This window comes from Mobula hypostoma, chromosome 2 (genome assembly GCF_963921235.1).
Source record: "Mobula hypostoma chromosome 2, sMobHyp1.1, whole genome shotgun sequence".
NCBI lineage: Eukaryota > Metazoa > Chordata > Chondrichthyes > Myliobatiformes > Myliobatidae > Mobula > Mobula hypostoma.
The window spans coordinates 135,191,904-135,209,118 of record NC_086098.1 but is presented as its reverse complement, the minus strand read 5'-3'; the positions used below and the strand labels follow the sequence as shown (position 1 = coordinate 135,209,118).

The window sequence follows — 17,215 nt, the reverse complement described above, 5'->3', positions numbered from 1 at the left end:
AACATCAGGAACAATCTTCCTGCATCTAGCCTGTCCAATCCCTTTAGGATTTTATACGTTTCAATCAGATCCCCCTTCAATCTTCTAAATTCCAACGGGTGTAAGTCTAGTTCATCCAGTCTTTCATCATATGAAAGTCCTGCCATCCCAGGAATCAATCTGGGGAACCTTCTTTGTACTCCCTCTATGGCAAGGATGTCTTTCCTCAGATTAGGGGACCAAACTGCACACAATACTCCAGGTGTGGTCTCACCAAGGCCTTGTACAACTGCAGTAGTACCTCCCTGCTCCTGTACTCGAATCTTCTTGCTATAAATGCCAGCATACCATTCGCCTTTTTCACCGCCTTCTGTACCTGCATGCCCACCCAGGTCTCGTTGCACCTCCCCTTTTCCTAATCGGCCACCATTCAGATAATAATCTGTTTTCCTGTTTTTGCCACCAAAGTGGATAACTTCACATTTGTCCACATTAAATTGCATCTGCCATGAATTTGCCCACTTATCTAACCTATCCAAGTCACCCTGCATCCTCTTAGCATCCTCCTCACAGCTAACACCACCGCCCAGCTTCGTGTCATCCGCAAACTTGGAGATGCTGCATTTAATTCCCTCATCCAAGTCATTAATATATATTGTAAACAACTGGGGTCCCAGCACTGAGCCTTGCGGTACCCCACTAGTCACTGCCTGCCATTCTGAAAAGGTCCCGTTTATTCCCACTCTTTGCTTCCTGTCTGCCAACCAATTCTCTATCCACATCAATACCTTACCCCCAAACCGTGTGCTTTAAGTTTGCACACTAATCTCCTGTGTGGGACCTTGTCAAAAGCCTTTTGAACATCCAAATATACCACATCCACTGGTTCTCCCCTATCCACTCTACTAGTTACATCCTCAAAAAATTCTATGAGATTCGTCAGACATGATTTTCCTTTCACAAATCCATGCTGACTTTGTCCGATGATTTCACCGCTTTCCAAATGTGCTGTTATCACATCTTTGATAACTGACTCTAGCAGTTTCCCTACCACCGATGTTAGGCTAACCGGTCTATAATTCCCCGGTTTCTCTCTCCCTCCTTTTTTAAAAAGTGGGGTTACATTAGCCACCCTCACCTGCCCACTGTTCTGCACCTTCAACGTTCATCTGTTGTGGAGGAGGAGGAGGAGGTGGAGGAGGAGGAAGAGGAGGAGGGAGAGGGAGAGGGAGAGGGAGAGGGAGAGGGAGAGGGAGAGGGAGAGGGAGAGGGAGAGGGAGAGGGAGAGGGAGAGGGAGAGGGAGAGGGAGAGGGAGAGGGAGAGGGAGAGGGAGAGGGAGAGGGAGAGGGAGAGGGAGAGGGAGAGGGAGAGGGAGAGGGAGAGGGAGAGGGAGAGGGAGAGGGAGAGGGAGAGAGAGAGAGAGAGAGAGAGAGAGAGAGAAGGGGAGGGAGACAGAGACAAACATGTGGAATGTGCTGAATTCATTTGAATTATTTCCCTACCATATGTGCTTTCTCACCGGCACAACTCTCACTATTGATCATTCTGATAGTCCTGACATAGTTTACATTTTCTTTCCCATGCCTTACCAGAAATAACTTATCTTAATGGATCTTAATGTATTTATCATGCCCTTTGATGTTCCACAGATATTGCTAAACCAATAGGGAATTTTGAGTTTCCTTTCAAGCAAATTTGACACGGTGTTAACTGTGAGCCAGCAGTTAGCACTCAAGCTTCTGAATAGCAAATCTCTGGACTCAAGCCTCTCAAGATGTGCTCAAAATCTAGGCTGACACTTCAGTATAGTACTGAAGCTCAACCTCGCCAGTACAGTCATTGCCGATAACTTTCCCCTCAAAACACTTGCTCACTGAAGCAGAATTTCTTAATGGAACAGGCTTAGAAGGCTGCTGGGTATGCGGATGCAATGCTGGGGATGAGTAATCCTGCCTAACAACATGCATGAAATGTCTAGAAGTACAAACGTTTGTATTAGGGAGATCAGCACTAACATTGTGCTTGGATTTGAGGAAAGCCTGAAACAGATCTCTTGCAGCATAGAAACAGCAGCAAATCTTGTTTCAGCATTTGCAGACCCAACCATGATGTAACAATTAATCATGGTGAGCTTCCAATTAAGTAATATCAGTTAATATAGGTCTGATTTCTGGAAAGCAAATCCACCTTTCTTCAATCTAAGCCCAGTGTTGAAAGAGGCATTGAGGAATCAGGACATTTCAGCAATCCATCCTCCGAGGTTGCAGAGGTGCCACTCTCCGGACCAGTGACAGTAGCTCCACAGGGCCAAGAATTGACAGTCCATCCCAGGATGACAGCATGCCTGATCTCAGCACTACCATTACACTGGTGCATTATTCATCGAGCTAAGGATGGAGGAGCAACACTTTATATTCCATCTATGTAGCGTCCAACCTGATGACGTGAACATCGATTTCTCGAGCTTCCGGTAACTGCCTTCCCCACTTCTCCATTCCCGTTCCCCCCTCCCACCTTATCTCCTCACTTGCCTATCACCTACCGCCGGTGCTCCTCCCCTTTCCCTTTCCTCTTTAACCCTCTCCTGTCAGATTCCTCCTTCTCCGCTCCTTTATCTCTTTCAGCAATCAATTCCCCAGTTCTGTACTTCACTGCCCCCCCCAGATCTACCTATCACTACCACCTTATACTTCTTCCTCCCCGTACACACCTTCTTACTCAACTTTTCTTCTTTCCTTCCAGTCCTGACGAAGGGTCTCGGCATGAAACATCTCTTTTCCATAGATGCTGCCTTGTCTGCCGAGTTCTTCCAGCATTTCATGTGCGTTACACAGACTTCTATTACTTGTGGTGATATGAAGATGGCTTGAAGTCGTTCCATCTGGATATAGGCCTCCTTAAGGCTGCCCTTCTGAATCACTTGCCGCCTTTTCCATGGCAAGCATGCAGCTGATGCTCTCCTACCCAATCCTCCATCAGTTTGCCTGGAGTCACTGCTGAAAAACTGGGAAGCAGCAGATCTGGTAAATATGAGCAGTAGACAGATAAAAGAGTTATACACAAGAATGTATTTTCAGTTATATGGTTTCATAGTTTGAATAGGTGTATTATGTAATTTGGAATCATAACATTCAGATTTTGCATTGAAGTGGACACTGTAACATTGAGGAAAGATAATACAAGAAAGGTTCTGTAATGAAGAATATTTGCATCTTATTCACTCACAGAACACAGACCTAATTGGCAAAGCCCAATTCTAAATTCTCCTTGAGAAGGTAATAACAAGCCATCTGCTTTTAGGAAATGAGGTTGCAAGAAATTTTGTTCCACTGCACTGTTCTTCCAAGTGGTGAATGCCAAAGACCTGGCAGGTGCTACTGGAAAAGTTTCAGTGAGTCTCTGCACTGCATTTTAACGATGGCACATGCAGCAGGTTGAGATTGTATGGTGGTGGGAGGAAATGTTCAGGGTGTAAGTTGAGCTGCCAATGGATTGTGCTTCTTTACCCTGAATGATGTTGAGCTTCTTGAGCATTGTTGGTGGTGAGCTCACTCAGGCAAGTGGAGAATATCCTGTCACACTGTAGATGAGATCAAGATGATGAAAAAGCTTTGTGGACTCAAAATTTGTCCCTCACTATAAACAATGCCTCTCAAGTATTTCAGCACAAAACATCAACTCTTTATTTTCCTCTCATGATGCTGCTTGACTCTAACATTTTGTGTATGTTGCTCAAGTTTTCAGTGTCTGTAGAATCTCACATCAAAGTTGCTGGTGAACGCAGCAGGACAGGTAGCATCTCTAGGAAGAGGTACAGTCGACGTTTCGGGCCGAGACCCTTCATCAGGACCAACTGAACGAAGAGCTAGTAGGAGATTTGAGAACAAAACTTCTTGCAACCTCATTTCCTAAAAGCAGATGGCTTGTTATTACCTTCTCAAGGAGAAATTGGAATTGGGCTTTGCCAATTATGTCTGTGTTCTGTGAGTGAATAAGATTCTCAAATCTCTTACCAGCTCTTCCTTCAGTTAGTCCTGACAAAGGGTCTTGGCCCGAAACGTCGACTGTACCTCTTCCTAGAGATGCTGCCTGGCCTGCTGCGTTCACCAGCAACTTTGACGTGTGTTGTATGAATTTCCAGCATCTGCAGAATTCCTTGTGTTTACATCTGTAGAATCTCTTGTGTTTATGATTTGGTACTCTATCCTTCTTTATCTGACCAGTGCTAGGGGTCAGATAAAACAAGGACAAAGTTTGCTCCAACATGGCAGCTGTAAGACCCTGGGTTCAGCTGCAGCAAATTTGAAGAGATTATATGCAAATTCTGAATTCCTGTGTTGACCAAGTTCTTCCAGTCGGTGACTTGTTCGCACATGATGAGCACAGAATGATCAAAGCTTCTTGATGCTCTGGTATTGATCCATGGTGTTTGCGGAGAGCTTTATGAGGTGGGTACAAAACATCAGCAATCCCCTGTGAGGGAGTTTGTACTGTCAGTAAATCTCTTTGCCTGTACTACTTGCTCCCTTCAACCAAGGAGATGAATTTCTCTTATTCAGCTGAACGTTGCAGGGTGGAAGACTTCACTTTATATTTTATTTTCATCTCTTTCACATGTTGCCCTAGATGCCCATCCTTTATCTCCTTGTCTTACTTGATGCCTGGTAAATGACTCCAAATCCTACAGCAAAAATATCAGTCAAGCTCCAAGGGCAGCACATCTATTTGCTTTCACCTGCAACTTGATATCTACTCAATACAGTTAGGGATGTCAATAAATGCTGACTATTCTATGCATGAATGAACAAAGCTTATGTATTGTATATGCCACTTCCTGTACACATGCCCCACACTCCTGGTTAAATGCCTCTAAGTAGGCATTTTCTTCAGAATGCCACAGTTTAAGTTACAAAGGATTGGTGCATCCAGACAGACTTCCATGCTTACTTTGTTAAAACTGACTTGCATAGGTTTAAAATCTTCAATTTCTGGATAAAGTAAAGCAAAAGAAAGTATCCAGTATATAATTGGAACTCCTTTAAAAAAATGGAACAAAAATATCCCATTATCTTGCTCATATACCCAATGCGCAGCTTGAGTGTCTTACATATCTTGGGCTTAAGTCTGCTATCTTATTTTAATCATCATGGTTATGAGAAAAGCGAGGACAAGAAAAGCTGGCTTCAGATAGAATGTGTCCAGCAGAAATTGCATTGTGGAACATGTAACAGCTTTGCTGAAATTAAATTTCCTTTGTGTATCATTATCCCAAGACAATTAAACAAATAAGGCACACTACAGAAGATTTCACTGGGTCACTCATAGTTAATTTCACACATTGAATCTAAATTTCTTTAGGGATGCCTACTCATTCCAATGGTATTTCCAAAACTCTGCTCCTTTTTCATCGAGCTCAAAAATTAAATCACAGATATTAATAAGGTACAGAAATTGGAATACTAGACATAATGCTCCACAAAAAATAGTTTGAACAAAATGATGAAAAGATTAGACATCAGACTGTATTATTTTGCTGAGAGACTGGAGTGATAAACTGGAAAAGGATTAGTTAATTGCACTGATAAAATACAACTTGTAGATTCATAGACAAATATTAGTCCACTTTCCACTTTGGATTTCCAAGCTAAAAAATGTTCTTCCTAGCTGTGCAGTACTATGTCACAATACACTATATTAACTCAAGTCATTACACAGTTCCTTTGTTTCAAAGATACAAATCACATTTTCTGCCAAATAAGTTAACTTTAATTATAATAATTTTATAACAATCCTTAAAAGACCAGCCCTCACTGATCTAAGTATAGAAAGTACCTTCATAATATGATTTAAAAAGTCATCTGTACAAATATACACTTTTAAGATGAAGTGATTGAAAAAATAACTACCATAATTTTTTGCACACCCAGTCAATGTAAAATATGGCAGCAAAATTATGTAAATATAAACACAAGGGTTCTATAAGAAAGGCCTCTGTAAACCAAGGAGCATTATCTGATTTTTGTAATAAGATTTCTCCATAAGGTACTTCTCAGTCACACGACATATCTGTATTATTGTGCGTAGCTACAAATCTATGTCCATGTACAGCAGTTGACTGGCTCCAATTTTACACTAGCAATCCAATGGCAGTGTAGATAAATAAGCAAAAAAAAACTGCTGTTTTGCCGACATCTATTAAGATAGAACTTCACTGCACACTTCACCCCGATCTAAACAGTGGCATTGCCATGATGTGAATATATGGACCATGATTGGCACAGATGGCTGCTGGATGGATCATTGCCTCATCTGCTCCACCATATGCATCAGACTCATGAAAAAGAGGAGGTTCTCAAGAAACAGAGCAAGCCAAGGCTAAAACACAAGACCCTGCTTGATACAGCCACCCAACGGCACCTTCAGGCCTTGTTTGGTGAAATTCTCCAACAAGAATATCCAGAGGATATCAAAGAATATCAGGGTGAGCTTAAATCCACCATCCTTGATAGCTGCAAAAACATTATTGGGTCCAGAAAGTATCAGGATTGGTTTGATCATAACAACATGGAAACAAAACAACTTAGCTCCAAGAAAAGCCAATTGTGCCCGTCAGAATGACATCGGCAGCAAGGCCAAAAGAAAAGCTTACTCCAGAGCCAAGGCAAATGTCCAGCTCAGGGCGAGGGAGCTATAGATTTCTTGGTGGACTGAGAAAGGCCTGGAAATCCAGCAACTGGCAGACTCTGGTAACCAGTACCACCAAAGCAGTCTATGGCCTAAATTACTTCGGATTAAACCCCCTGTGCTCAGAAGATGGGAAGAATTGCTAAAGGATCAGAAGGATATCAATAATCAATGGAAAAAGCTTCAAGACCTTCTTACTGCTAACCGGGGGTTACTAACCAAATCCTCTAGAGACCTGTGAGAAAAGACAAGGGGGGGACCTCCCTGTATGAATTACGTCCATGATTCCATTAGGAGCCTGAAAGGCCACAAAGCCACTGGTCCTGATGGGATCCCAGCAGAGATCCTTATGAAAGGTGGATCACCATCTGGGAAAATGAACAACTGTCCTCAGAGCTCAGGGATGCTCTAACAGTGACCATATCCAATCGCGGCATTTACAGAGGCAGCTCCTCCCTTCAATAACAGGCAAAATGTTTGCATGTATCCTTGTCAACCAACTCCTTCCGCTATTTGGTTTCTGAATCACAATGTAGTTTCTCCCCATCTAGGGGTACACAGGTATGACCTTCATAGCACACCAATTAGAGGAAAAATGCTGAGCACAAAGGCAACCGTTGTATTTGGCTTTCATATATATGACAAAGCCATAGACTGCCAAGTGCTCTGGTGTATACTAACCAGACATGGCTGACCTGACAAGTACTTACAAATACTGAGGCTACAGCAGGATGACATGTCAGCCACAACTCTCAGCAACTGTGGTGCTTAATCAGAACCCTTCACTGTCAAAACAGTAGTCAATCAGGGCTGTATCACTGCATCCACCCTACTTGCTTTCATCATTGCTGATATCCCTCACCTCAATGGCCAAGGCCTACCACAGTGAAAAGTTTTGGGAAGGTTTATGTCCAAATATTCTGCTAACAATGAACATAGAGTGGCAGTGGAAGGTCAGAGAGATCATTCAAAACATAGATCAATAGAATTCCAGGTATTACAGGAATCAATGAAAATGGGAACAGTGCAGAAAATGGTATTGAAGTAGATCAGGTATGATTTTGATGAACAGCAAAATAGGTTTTAAGAGCAAATTGTCTACTCCTGCCCGTTTCTTATATGAAATGTTCCACTAATGGCTATTGCAGCAGAAACTTCAAATTAAAATGAAATTAATCAGGATTTGAAAGAGTACAAAAGGATACAGGAAAAATGACCAACATACAGTACCTGCTGAAATACCAGGACAGATCTGAGAGGGGGAAAAGCTCTACAAACCTTTGACAACGTACAATCATGCATCAAGGCACTATCAGTAAGCTTACAAGACTAAACTAACTGAGCAATCTTTGGTTATTTTCAGTCCCTTTCTCCAAACAATTATTGAATGCTTTTATGACCACCTTTAAATAATACTATTCTCATTTATAGTTGGCCTCATGGCTATGTCAATGAAGTAGATTTTTGAGTCACTCCCAAGAAATCATAGCTTACTTCTGAAATATCAAAAACATGATAGGTATGCTCTGGAGAAAGTAGACTGTAGAGTGAGCCATTTTTCTCTTGGGTTTGCTGTAAAAAGTTAGCAATGTCCTTCCACCGGCTAACTTCAACTTCCTCGTCAGCCCATTTGTTTGCTGGGAGAGTTGAAGAACGAAGAAGAGGGTATACACTGTCATGGTACACTTGGACAAATAAACGTCTCATAAATTCTTCATCTCTCTGTAAACAACAGAAATAAAGGGTGAGCTACTTCTGCTATGATAAGGAATTTTTAACATTGATTTAAACAGCAATTTTTCTGCAAGTTAGCTGTCAAAATATGTAAAGTATTAAAAGCATTTTAAAATCCTATCCCAATTTCACCACATCCTGTAGCAAGTGTGACTTTGTTCAAAACAAACCTTTAACTGGTTTATCTTGTTAATACAAAATAAACAGATTGTTAGCATCTAGTACTGATGAGTTCGAGGAAAATATGAAAATAATCTTAGTAAACAGTAAGACTGTACTTATCTTTTCCTGTCTGCACACTTTTCTAGTTCTTAGCACCATGTTGACAGCAGTGCTACACTAATAATACGCCAATGGAGTTTATATCTTTTCTTTAAAACTCTAAAAAATGTACTTGTGGGTGAAATAGAATCACAGCAGCAGACAAGTTTAAACAGGATAGCAATTGGCATTAGCTTTTTAATACTAAAATGGATTTTGTGCACTTAAACATCTATGGAATGTACTGTAGCACCGATGTTATCATATCACAAAATGAGAAGCAGTAGTTAGTTACGTGATTTAGAGGTTGTCTCCCTGTTAACAATATGCACATTGTGGAGCCAAACCAGTTTTAGAAACTTATAACAATTGGAAACAGCATATCCCTTATGATAAATATCTCTTAATTCTTACCAAAGAATTACAAAACATGCAAAAAGAGTCAGAACGACATGCTCAAAGCTTCTTTATTCAAGTACAACATCCTCACTGTCTGCTTAAGCTCTCTGACCAGTGACCACTCAAAATGGGGAAGCAGTATTCAGGCTGTTATTGAGACCTTTGGGGACATGCATTCTGAATATTATGAAGCTCTGCTTAAGTGAGAGAAGGAACATGCCATCTTGCAAACTACACATCCACTTGTCCATTGGCCACTGCCCACATGATAGTGAAAGACTCTGCAGATCCTACAATGGCCTCATCAGCCACTTCAGAACCCCCTAAAGTAGAGCAAAAGGAAATTATCCTTTAATCAAAGGCGTGTCTAGGAAGAACCTATGTCGTACTATTTTAGTATAGCATAGAGTTGAGGTAACTGAATTAAAAGAGAGTTGGAAAAAATATTTATTTAAAGTCTGGAAGGGTGGTTGACGAAAAAAATGTCATTGTATTTAGAACTGGTATTCACTATGTTGGTGGACTTTCCTATAAGGCTGTGGTCAGTGTCCTGCACAGTGGCAGTTGTCATTATGCCTTCAATCTGCAGCAATTTGGTTTGCATTGTATAATTGCTTAATCAATAATAAATACTGTTTGCTGAGAACATGGCTTATGGCATAATCTATGCACACAAACCCACAATGTAATAATCATTATTTTATCACTGGAAATGCATTGGAAGATTATTGGCATGCTCTGCTCCAACTAACTGAAAAATCACAATAAAACTCCAGTTGCTGGAACTCTGAAATAAAATCAATCAGCAGATCAAATAGCATCTGTACAGAGACACAGAGTTAACATTTCAGGTCAATGTCTCTTCAACAATTCTGCAGCGATTATATCTTGAGAAATTCTGATCATCAGAATCACTTATTTCAGCCTTGCTACCTTCTCTAATCTATTCACGGCTACCTGCCAATGTGAACCTAATAATAATATTTCCATTCAGCTTACTCACTTTCAACCACCCCTCCTATATGCAGCATTCTATCCATTATGGACCAACCCTGATATCTTGCTTGAATCAATCAACAAAAGTGCTGCATTGTAGTACGGCAAAATGACATTGAGCACCCATAGACCAAATGCCAGTTTTTCAGACACCTCCTCAAATCCCTCTCTCTGGATTCTGATCCCTTGATAAAATGTCTTTAGCCACATTCCTAAGTTGAGCTTGCAGCCTAATTGGCTATTGTATATTAAGTTTGATGATTGAGAAAAGTGTGGAAAGGTACTGGACATCGACTTAGAAGTTACTGGGCAAAAGGACTCATCTAGTTCCTGACCAAGCTGACATAGAATCTTTCTTTCTTTCTTTTTAAATCTTTTTATTGAATAAGTATACAAAGGGTAAACCATAAAGGCACTAATACACTGTTAGAAATTACAGGAAATATTAATACAGAAGAAAAAATTGATACAAACAGTGCAATTTAAACATAAAATAATATGGTAAAATAATAGTATACTAATTTTTATATATATCAATAGAGAAAAGGAAAAAAAAACCCAAAAAAAGACCCCAAAAAAAAACCCACCATGCAACTAAACTAAAAGCAAAGCAAAGCAATGGGCTAACTTGGAAACAGGTAGAGTTAAAGAACTTAAAATCACGTCCTCAAACCCGACCTCCATTAAAAACAGTTAAAAAAAAAAGGCAAGAAGGGAATATAAATATGGAACAAAGAGAAAAAAATTACATTAAATGAAAATATTGAATAAAAGATCTCCAGGTCTGTTCAAATTTAAGTGAGGAATCATAAAGATTACTTCTAATTTTCTCCAAATTTAAGCATAATATCGTCTGGGAAAACCAAAAAAAGGTAGTTGGAGCATTAGGCTCTTTCCAATGTTGTAAGATACACCTTTTCGCCATTAAAGTAAGAAATGCAATCATTCTACGGGCTGAAGGGGAAAGATTACTGGAAATTTTAGGTAATCCAAAGATAGCAGTAATAGGATGAGGAGAGATATCTATATTCAATACCTTTGAGATAATATTAAAAATGTCTCTCTAAAAAGTTTCCAGAGTAGGACAAGACCAAAACATATGAGTTAAAGAGGCTATCTGCCCCGGACATCTATCACAAAAAGGATTAATATGAGAATAGAAACGAGCTAATTTATTTTTGGACATATGTGCTCTATGAACAACTTTAAATTGAATTAGGGAATGTTTAGCACAGATAGAGGAAGTATTGACTAATTATAAAATCTGCCCCCAGTCATCCACGGAAATAATAGAACCCAATTCTTGTTCCCAATCTGACCTAATCCTATCAAATGGACCTTTCCTAAGTTTCATAATAATATTATAAATAATAGCCGTTACACCTTTCTGACATGGATTAAGGTTAATTATAGTATCTAAAATATATGTAGGAGGTAGCGTCGGAAAGGAAGAGAGTATAGTACTTAGGAAATTTCTAACTTGGAGATATCTAAAAAAATGTATTCTTGGTAAATTATATTTATTAGATAATTGTTCAAAAGACATAAGGGAACCATCTAAAAATAAATCCAAAAACCGTGAAATACCCTTAGTCTTCCAAATTTGAAACGCACGATCCATGAAAGAGGGAGGAAAAAATATGTTACCTAAAATAGGGATCGCTAGCCCAAATTGGTTGAGATCAAAAAATTTTCTTAATTGAAACCAAATACGCAAGGTATATTTAACTATCGGGTTAGAGACCAGTTTGAGGCGTTTCAAATCAAAAGGAAGAGAGGAACCTAAAATAGAGCCAAGTGCATAGCCCTGAGCAGAATGTAATTCCAATACTATCCATTTAGGAATGGATAGTGTATCTTGGTCAAGCAACCAAAATTTCACATGTCGAATATTAATCGCCCAATAATAGAATCTAAAGTTAGGTAATGCTAGACCTCCATCTCTCTTGGCTTTCTGTAAATGTATTTTACCCAATCTCGGGTTTTTATTTTGCCAAATAAATGAAGAAATTTTAGAGTCAACTTTATCAAAAAAAGATTTTGGAACAAAAATCGGTAATGCCTGAAATATATATAAAAATTTTGGCAGAATAAACATCTTAACTGCATTAATACGACCAATCAAAGTTAAATATAATGGAAACCATTTAGATGAAAGTTGAGTAATATGATCAATTAAGGGTAAAAAATTAGTCTTATATTTACATTATAAGATTATATAAACATTAGTCTTATATTAATCTTTGTATTTACAAGTAATTTTAATCCCAAGATATGAGAAATAGTTATTAATCAATTTAAACGGAAAGTTATGATACAAGGGAAGTTGTTTATTAATCGGAAAAAGTTCACTCTTACTAAGATTTAATTTATAACCTGAAAAAAGACTGAATTGTGCTAATAAATCTAAAGCAGCAGGGATAGATTTTTGAGGATTAGAAATATATAAAAGTAAGTCATCAGCATAGAGTGATATTTTATGGGACTTTAAGCCCCGAGTTATCCCAATAATATTTGGAGATTCTCGAATGGCAATTGCAAGAGGTTCTAATGCAATATCAAATAATAAAGGACTAAGAGGACAACCTTGTCGAGTACCTCGAAAAAGAGGGAAAAAAGGTGAGCTTAAAGAGTTAGTACGGACCGAGGCCATAGGAGAATGATATAACAGTTTAATCCAGGATATAAATTTCGAGCTAAAATTAAACATTTCAAGCACCTTAAATAAGTAAGGCCATTCTATTCTATCAAAAACTTTTTCAGCATCTAAAGAGATAACACACTCAGGAACATTTTGTGAGGGGGTATAAACAATATTTAACAGTGTGCGAATGTTATAGAAAGAGTAACGACCTTTAATAAAACCCGTTTGGTTTTCCGAAATAATAAAAGGGAGTACTTTTTCTAATCTGTTTGCTAATAATTTAGAAAAAATTTTAGAATCAACATTTAATAAAGATATTGGTCTATAAGATGCACATTGAGCAGGATCTTTATCCTTCCTTAATTTTAGAGAGATTGACGCTCTATAAAAGGATACGGGAAGTTTACCAAGTTTTAATGAAGCCTCCAAAACCCTACAGAACCAAGGGATTAATGAAGGTGCAAAAAACATAAAATTCCATGGTAAACCCATCAGGGCCAGGAGCTTCCCCCAGGTTCATAGAAGAAATAACATTCTTAATCTCATCAGTAGTAATGGGAGTATCAAGCAAAGAAGACATATCCTGTGAAATCTCAGGGAAATCTAGGTTATCTAAGAAGTCATTCATATATTTAGAGTCTCGTAAAGACTCAAATTGATATAAGGAAGAATAAAAATCAAAGAAGGTTTGATTGATCTCCCCATGATCAAATATCAGTCAATCATTTTGATTATAAATCTGATTAATTTGAGATTTAGTATAATTAGACTTCAGTTGGTTAGCCAACAGTTTACCAACTTTGTCACTGTGTACATAAAATTCACTTCTTGTTTTCTTTAATTGGTTTACAATCGAGGACGAAAGTAATAAGCTGCGCTCCATTTGAAGTTCAGTTCTTTGTTTATACAGCTCCTCAGAGGGAGCTGTAACATATTTCTTATCAATTTCCTTAATCTTGTCCACAATTACCAACTCCTCCTGCTTCAACTTCTTCCTCAAAGCAGCAGAATACGAGATAATCTGACCACGAATATAAGCTTTAAAAGTATCCCAAAGAATGTTCACAGAAATATCCTCTGTGTAGTTGATTGTAAAAAAGAAATCAATCTGTTCATTCATAAAGTTAACAAAATCCGAGTCCTGTAGCAGCGACGAATTAAAACGCCATTGTCTATTATTTTGTGTATTGACCTGAATTTTAATAGAAAGCTTAAGTGGAGCATGATCCGAAATGGTTATAGAATCATAATCACATTTAATCACTGAAGAGATAAGCCGAGAGTCAACAAAAAAAAATCAATTCTTGAATAGGAATGGTGAACATGTGAAAAAAAAGAAAAATCTTTTTCCTGAGGATGCAAAAAACGCAATCCGTCGACCCAGAATCAGAGAGGAATGAGTTAATCAAAGTTGCAGATTTATTAGGTAAGGTCCGTAGAGGAGCCGACCGGTCCAAAACTGGAGATAAGCAAGTATTAAGATCTCCGCCCCAGATCAATGAAAACTCATTCAAATTCGGGAACCGATTAAATAATGTTTTATAAAATTCCGGGCAGTCCATATTGGGAGCATAAACGTTAACCAAAACTACTTTTTTATTGAATAGTAGGCCACTAACCAGTAGAAATCTACCATTCGGATCAGAGATAATATCATGTTGTACAAAAGTAACTGAGGAGTCTATAAAAATAGAGACGCCTCGAATCTTAGCGTTAGAATTCGAATGAAACTGTTGTCCCTTCCAGAATTTACATGGGTCTCTTGCAAAAATAGAACATGTGCTTTAAGTCTCTGGAATACTTTAAAAACTTTTTTCCTTTTAATAGGATGATTAAGACCATTAGTGGGACAAAATTAATAATAGACTCCATAAACCCTAAAGTCAACCCGCAAAAAAGAGGATTGACGATAGGTTCGACCCACGAACCGGGAAAGGGAACAGAACAAACCAGAGATAACGGGTAGGAGAACGCAACCAATGCTTCAGCAATGTAAATAGCCCAAGAGGAAAAAAACTAAAACATGAAGCCCCTCCCACCACCCCACCCCATGACCCCAAGGCTAAATCTAAAGCAAACCCACCAGAAAGAAGCAAGCACTAGAACTACCCCCATGACTTCCGATAGACGCTCACTAAAAAAAGTGTAAATATAAAAAAGATCAGCTAGTTATAAAACAGTAAAAGAATAAAAAAAAGTAGAACAGTTAAGACAAATACGATATAAAACAGAGAAAAAGCCAGAAAATATAAAGAAAACCGTAACAGACCACAGACCTTATGATAACCAAAAAAAAAGAAACGAAATTATTAACATAAACTAGTTAGGAAAACCTACAGAAAAAAGTACATTTAAAGACTACGAAATTTAAGGCCTCAAAGGAAATACACGAAATGATGCTGAGGAAATAACCACCCAGAATCCCCAAGGAAAAAGAAAGGAATGACACAGTTAGAAAGAAAGTTTGGCAACCATATTAATTAATCAAAAATAAAGTTTTCTGCCCATATAAAGCAACCAAAAATTAAACCCGACAGATTCACAACCTCCGATCAAACGGAGATAATCAAAAATTACCATTAAGATGTTGAAGGTGACAATTGATCCAATAACTCTGGGCATCCGATGGAGATTCAAAAAAACGAAGGGCTCCATCAGGCGTACGAATCCTTAAACGCGCAGGGTTGGTTTTAAATCCATCTTGTAGAGTTCCGACATCACAGATCTGTAACGAACCCATTAATCCCGAATCTGTTTGCTGAAGTCCTCCACAAATCGGAACTGAAGATCCAAAAAATCAATATAACCTTTAGATCGAACAAATCGAAGCAGTTTCTCCTTGTCTTGAAAGTAATGAAAACGTAAAATGACATGCCGAGGTTTATCTGACTTAGACGAATATGATGGAATTCTGTGAGCCCGATCCAATAACGGTGGTTGGTCAGGAAATATGGTAGGAAATGCATCTTTTAAAAGTTGAGAAAAAAACTTTATAGGGTTCTCAGATTCAACAGCTTCACGAACACCAATAATTCGAATATTCTGCCGTCGCATTCTGGATTCTAAGTCAGAGTTTTTAAAAGTCAGAAAGTCCAGTTTTTTCTTCATTGAAGTAATTGTTTCTTCAATTTTCTCCATCTTGAGTTCATTTTGTTGCGTGGATTTTTGAAGATTAGATATAGCCGACTGATGTTCCGTGATAGATATTTGCATTTTATCGATTGAATCCGCAATTTTCTGGAAATTAATTGAAATTTCCGCACGAATCAGCTCCGTTATAGAGGTTGAAATTTCCCTTTGAATTAGATTCGATATAACTTTCAGAGTCAACGGCGGTTCAGTCGGAGGGAGATCGGTACCTTTCGGTCTAACCGGAGGTTTGCCGCCTTTCCCGTTTTTTCCGTTCTTGGACATAGCAGACCTTAAAAGCATCCGAATATCAAAAAGCCCAATTTGTTTCAGATTATTGTAAAAGTCGATGCCTTAATGGTTAGTTAAATATAGCTGATCATAAGAAAAAAAACTCAGAGGTAATGGAGCGAGTCAAGAGCACGACTTCACTCCATGAGCTCTACCGGAAGTCCCGACATAGAATCAACAGGCTGAATGACCTACCTCTCAGTTGTAAGGAAAATATGTAGGAAATGAAAATAAAGCCCCAGCACTGAATGTCATGCCATTGTCCCCCAGTCACTGATCCTCTATCCACAGCCTTCTGCTTCATAGCCCCTTAACCATGCAACACCAGCTTCCACTTTCTCAGGAAAACCCACAATTGGAACTGTCCAGGTACACCCATTGCTTCAGTTTACTCTTCCCCCACTGACTCCAATTCTTGTTGCCTTGTCGCCATTATTTTGCTCCTGGGGCAGCCCTTCGTACTTACATTCCAAACATCTCTGTTAGACTTCTTTGGCCTCAACCAGCTCACCCTCACTTTTGGCATGCAATTTCTCAACAGGTCCACTCCACAGATGGATAGTCAGAGGGTCCCAACTATTTCCCCCCATCAACTATCAAGCTGAAACTGTTCTTACATGGAGCAACAACTCTACTCACTTGCTCCAGATCAAAGGTATGGAAACTTAGATGAGTATACGTTGAACCCGTATCTTCATTGGATATAGAAACATAGAAAATAGGTGCAGGAGTAGGCCATTCGGCCCTTCGAGCCTGCACCGCCATTTATTATGATCATGGCTGATCATCCAACTCAGAACCCCGCCCCAGCCTTCCCTCCATACCCCCTGACCCCTGTAGCCACAAGGGCCATATCTAACTCCCTCTTAAATATAGCTAATGAACTGGCCTCAACTGTTTCCTGTGGCAGAGAATTCCACAGATTCACCACTCTCTGTGTGAAGAAGTTTTTCCTAATCTCGGTCCTAAAAGGCTTCCCCTCTATCCTCAAACTGTGGCCCCTCGTTCTGGACTTCCCCAACATCGGGAACAACCTTCCTGCATCTAGCCTGTCCAATCCCTTTAGGATCTTATACATTTCAATCAGATCCCCCCTC

General features: G+C 39.0%; 1 protein-coding gene across 4 annotated transcripts in view; it reads right to left on the bottom strand.

Annotated features, from left to right (window-relative positions):
- Positions 1–4,174: 4,174 nt before the first annotated feature.
- Positions 4,175–17,215, bottom strand: part of nphp1 (nephronophthisis 1) — a 93,759-nt gene continuing 80,718 nt past the window's right edge. For 2 of the 4 annotated variants that reach the window (XM_063040712.1, XM_063040713.1), the window contains one exon: positions 4,175–8,386. In XM_063040712.1, the coding sequence (XP_062896782.1) occupies positions 8,108–8,386 (279 nt within the window). In that variant the 3' untranslated portion in view covers positions 4,175–8,107. Of the gene's footprint in view, positions 8,387–15,275; positions 16,120–17,215 lie in introns of those variants that run through there. The other 2 variants (XR_010017033.1, XM_063040714.1) reach the window with 2 other exon arrangements.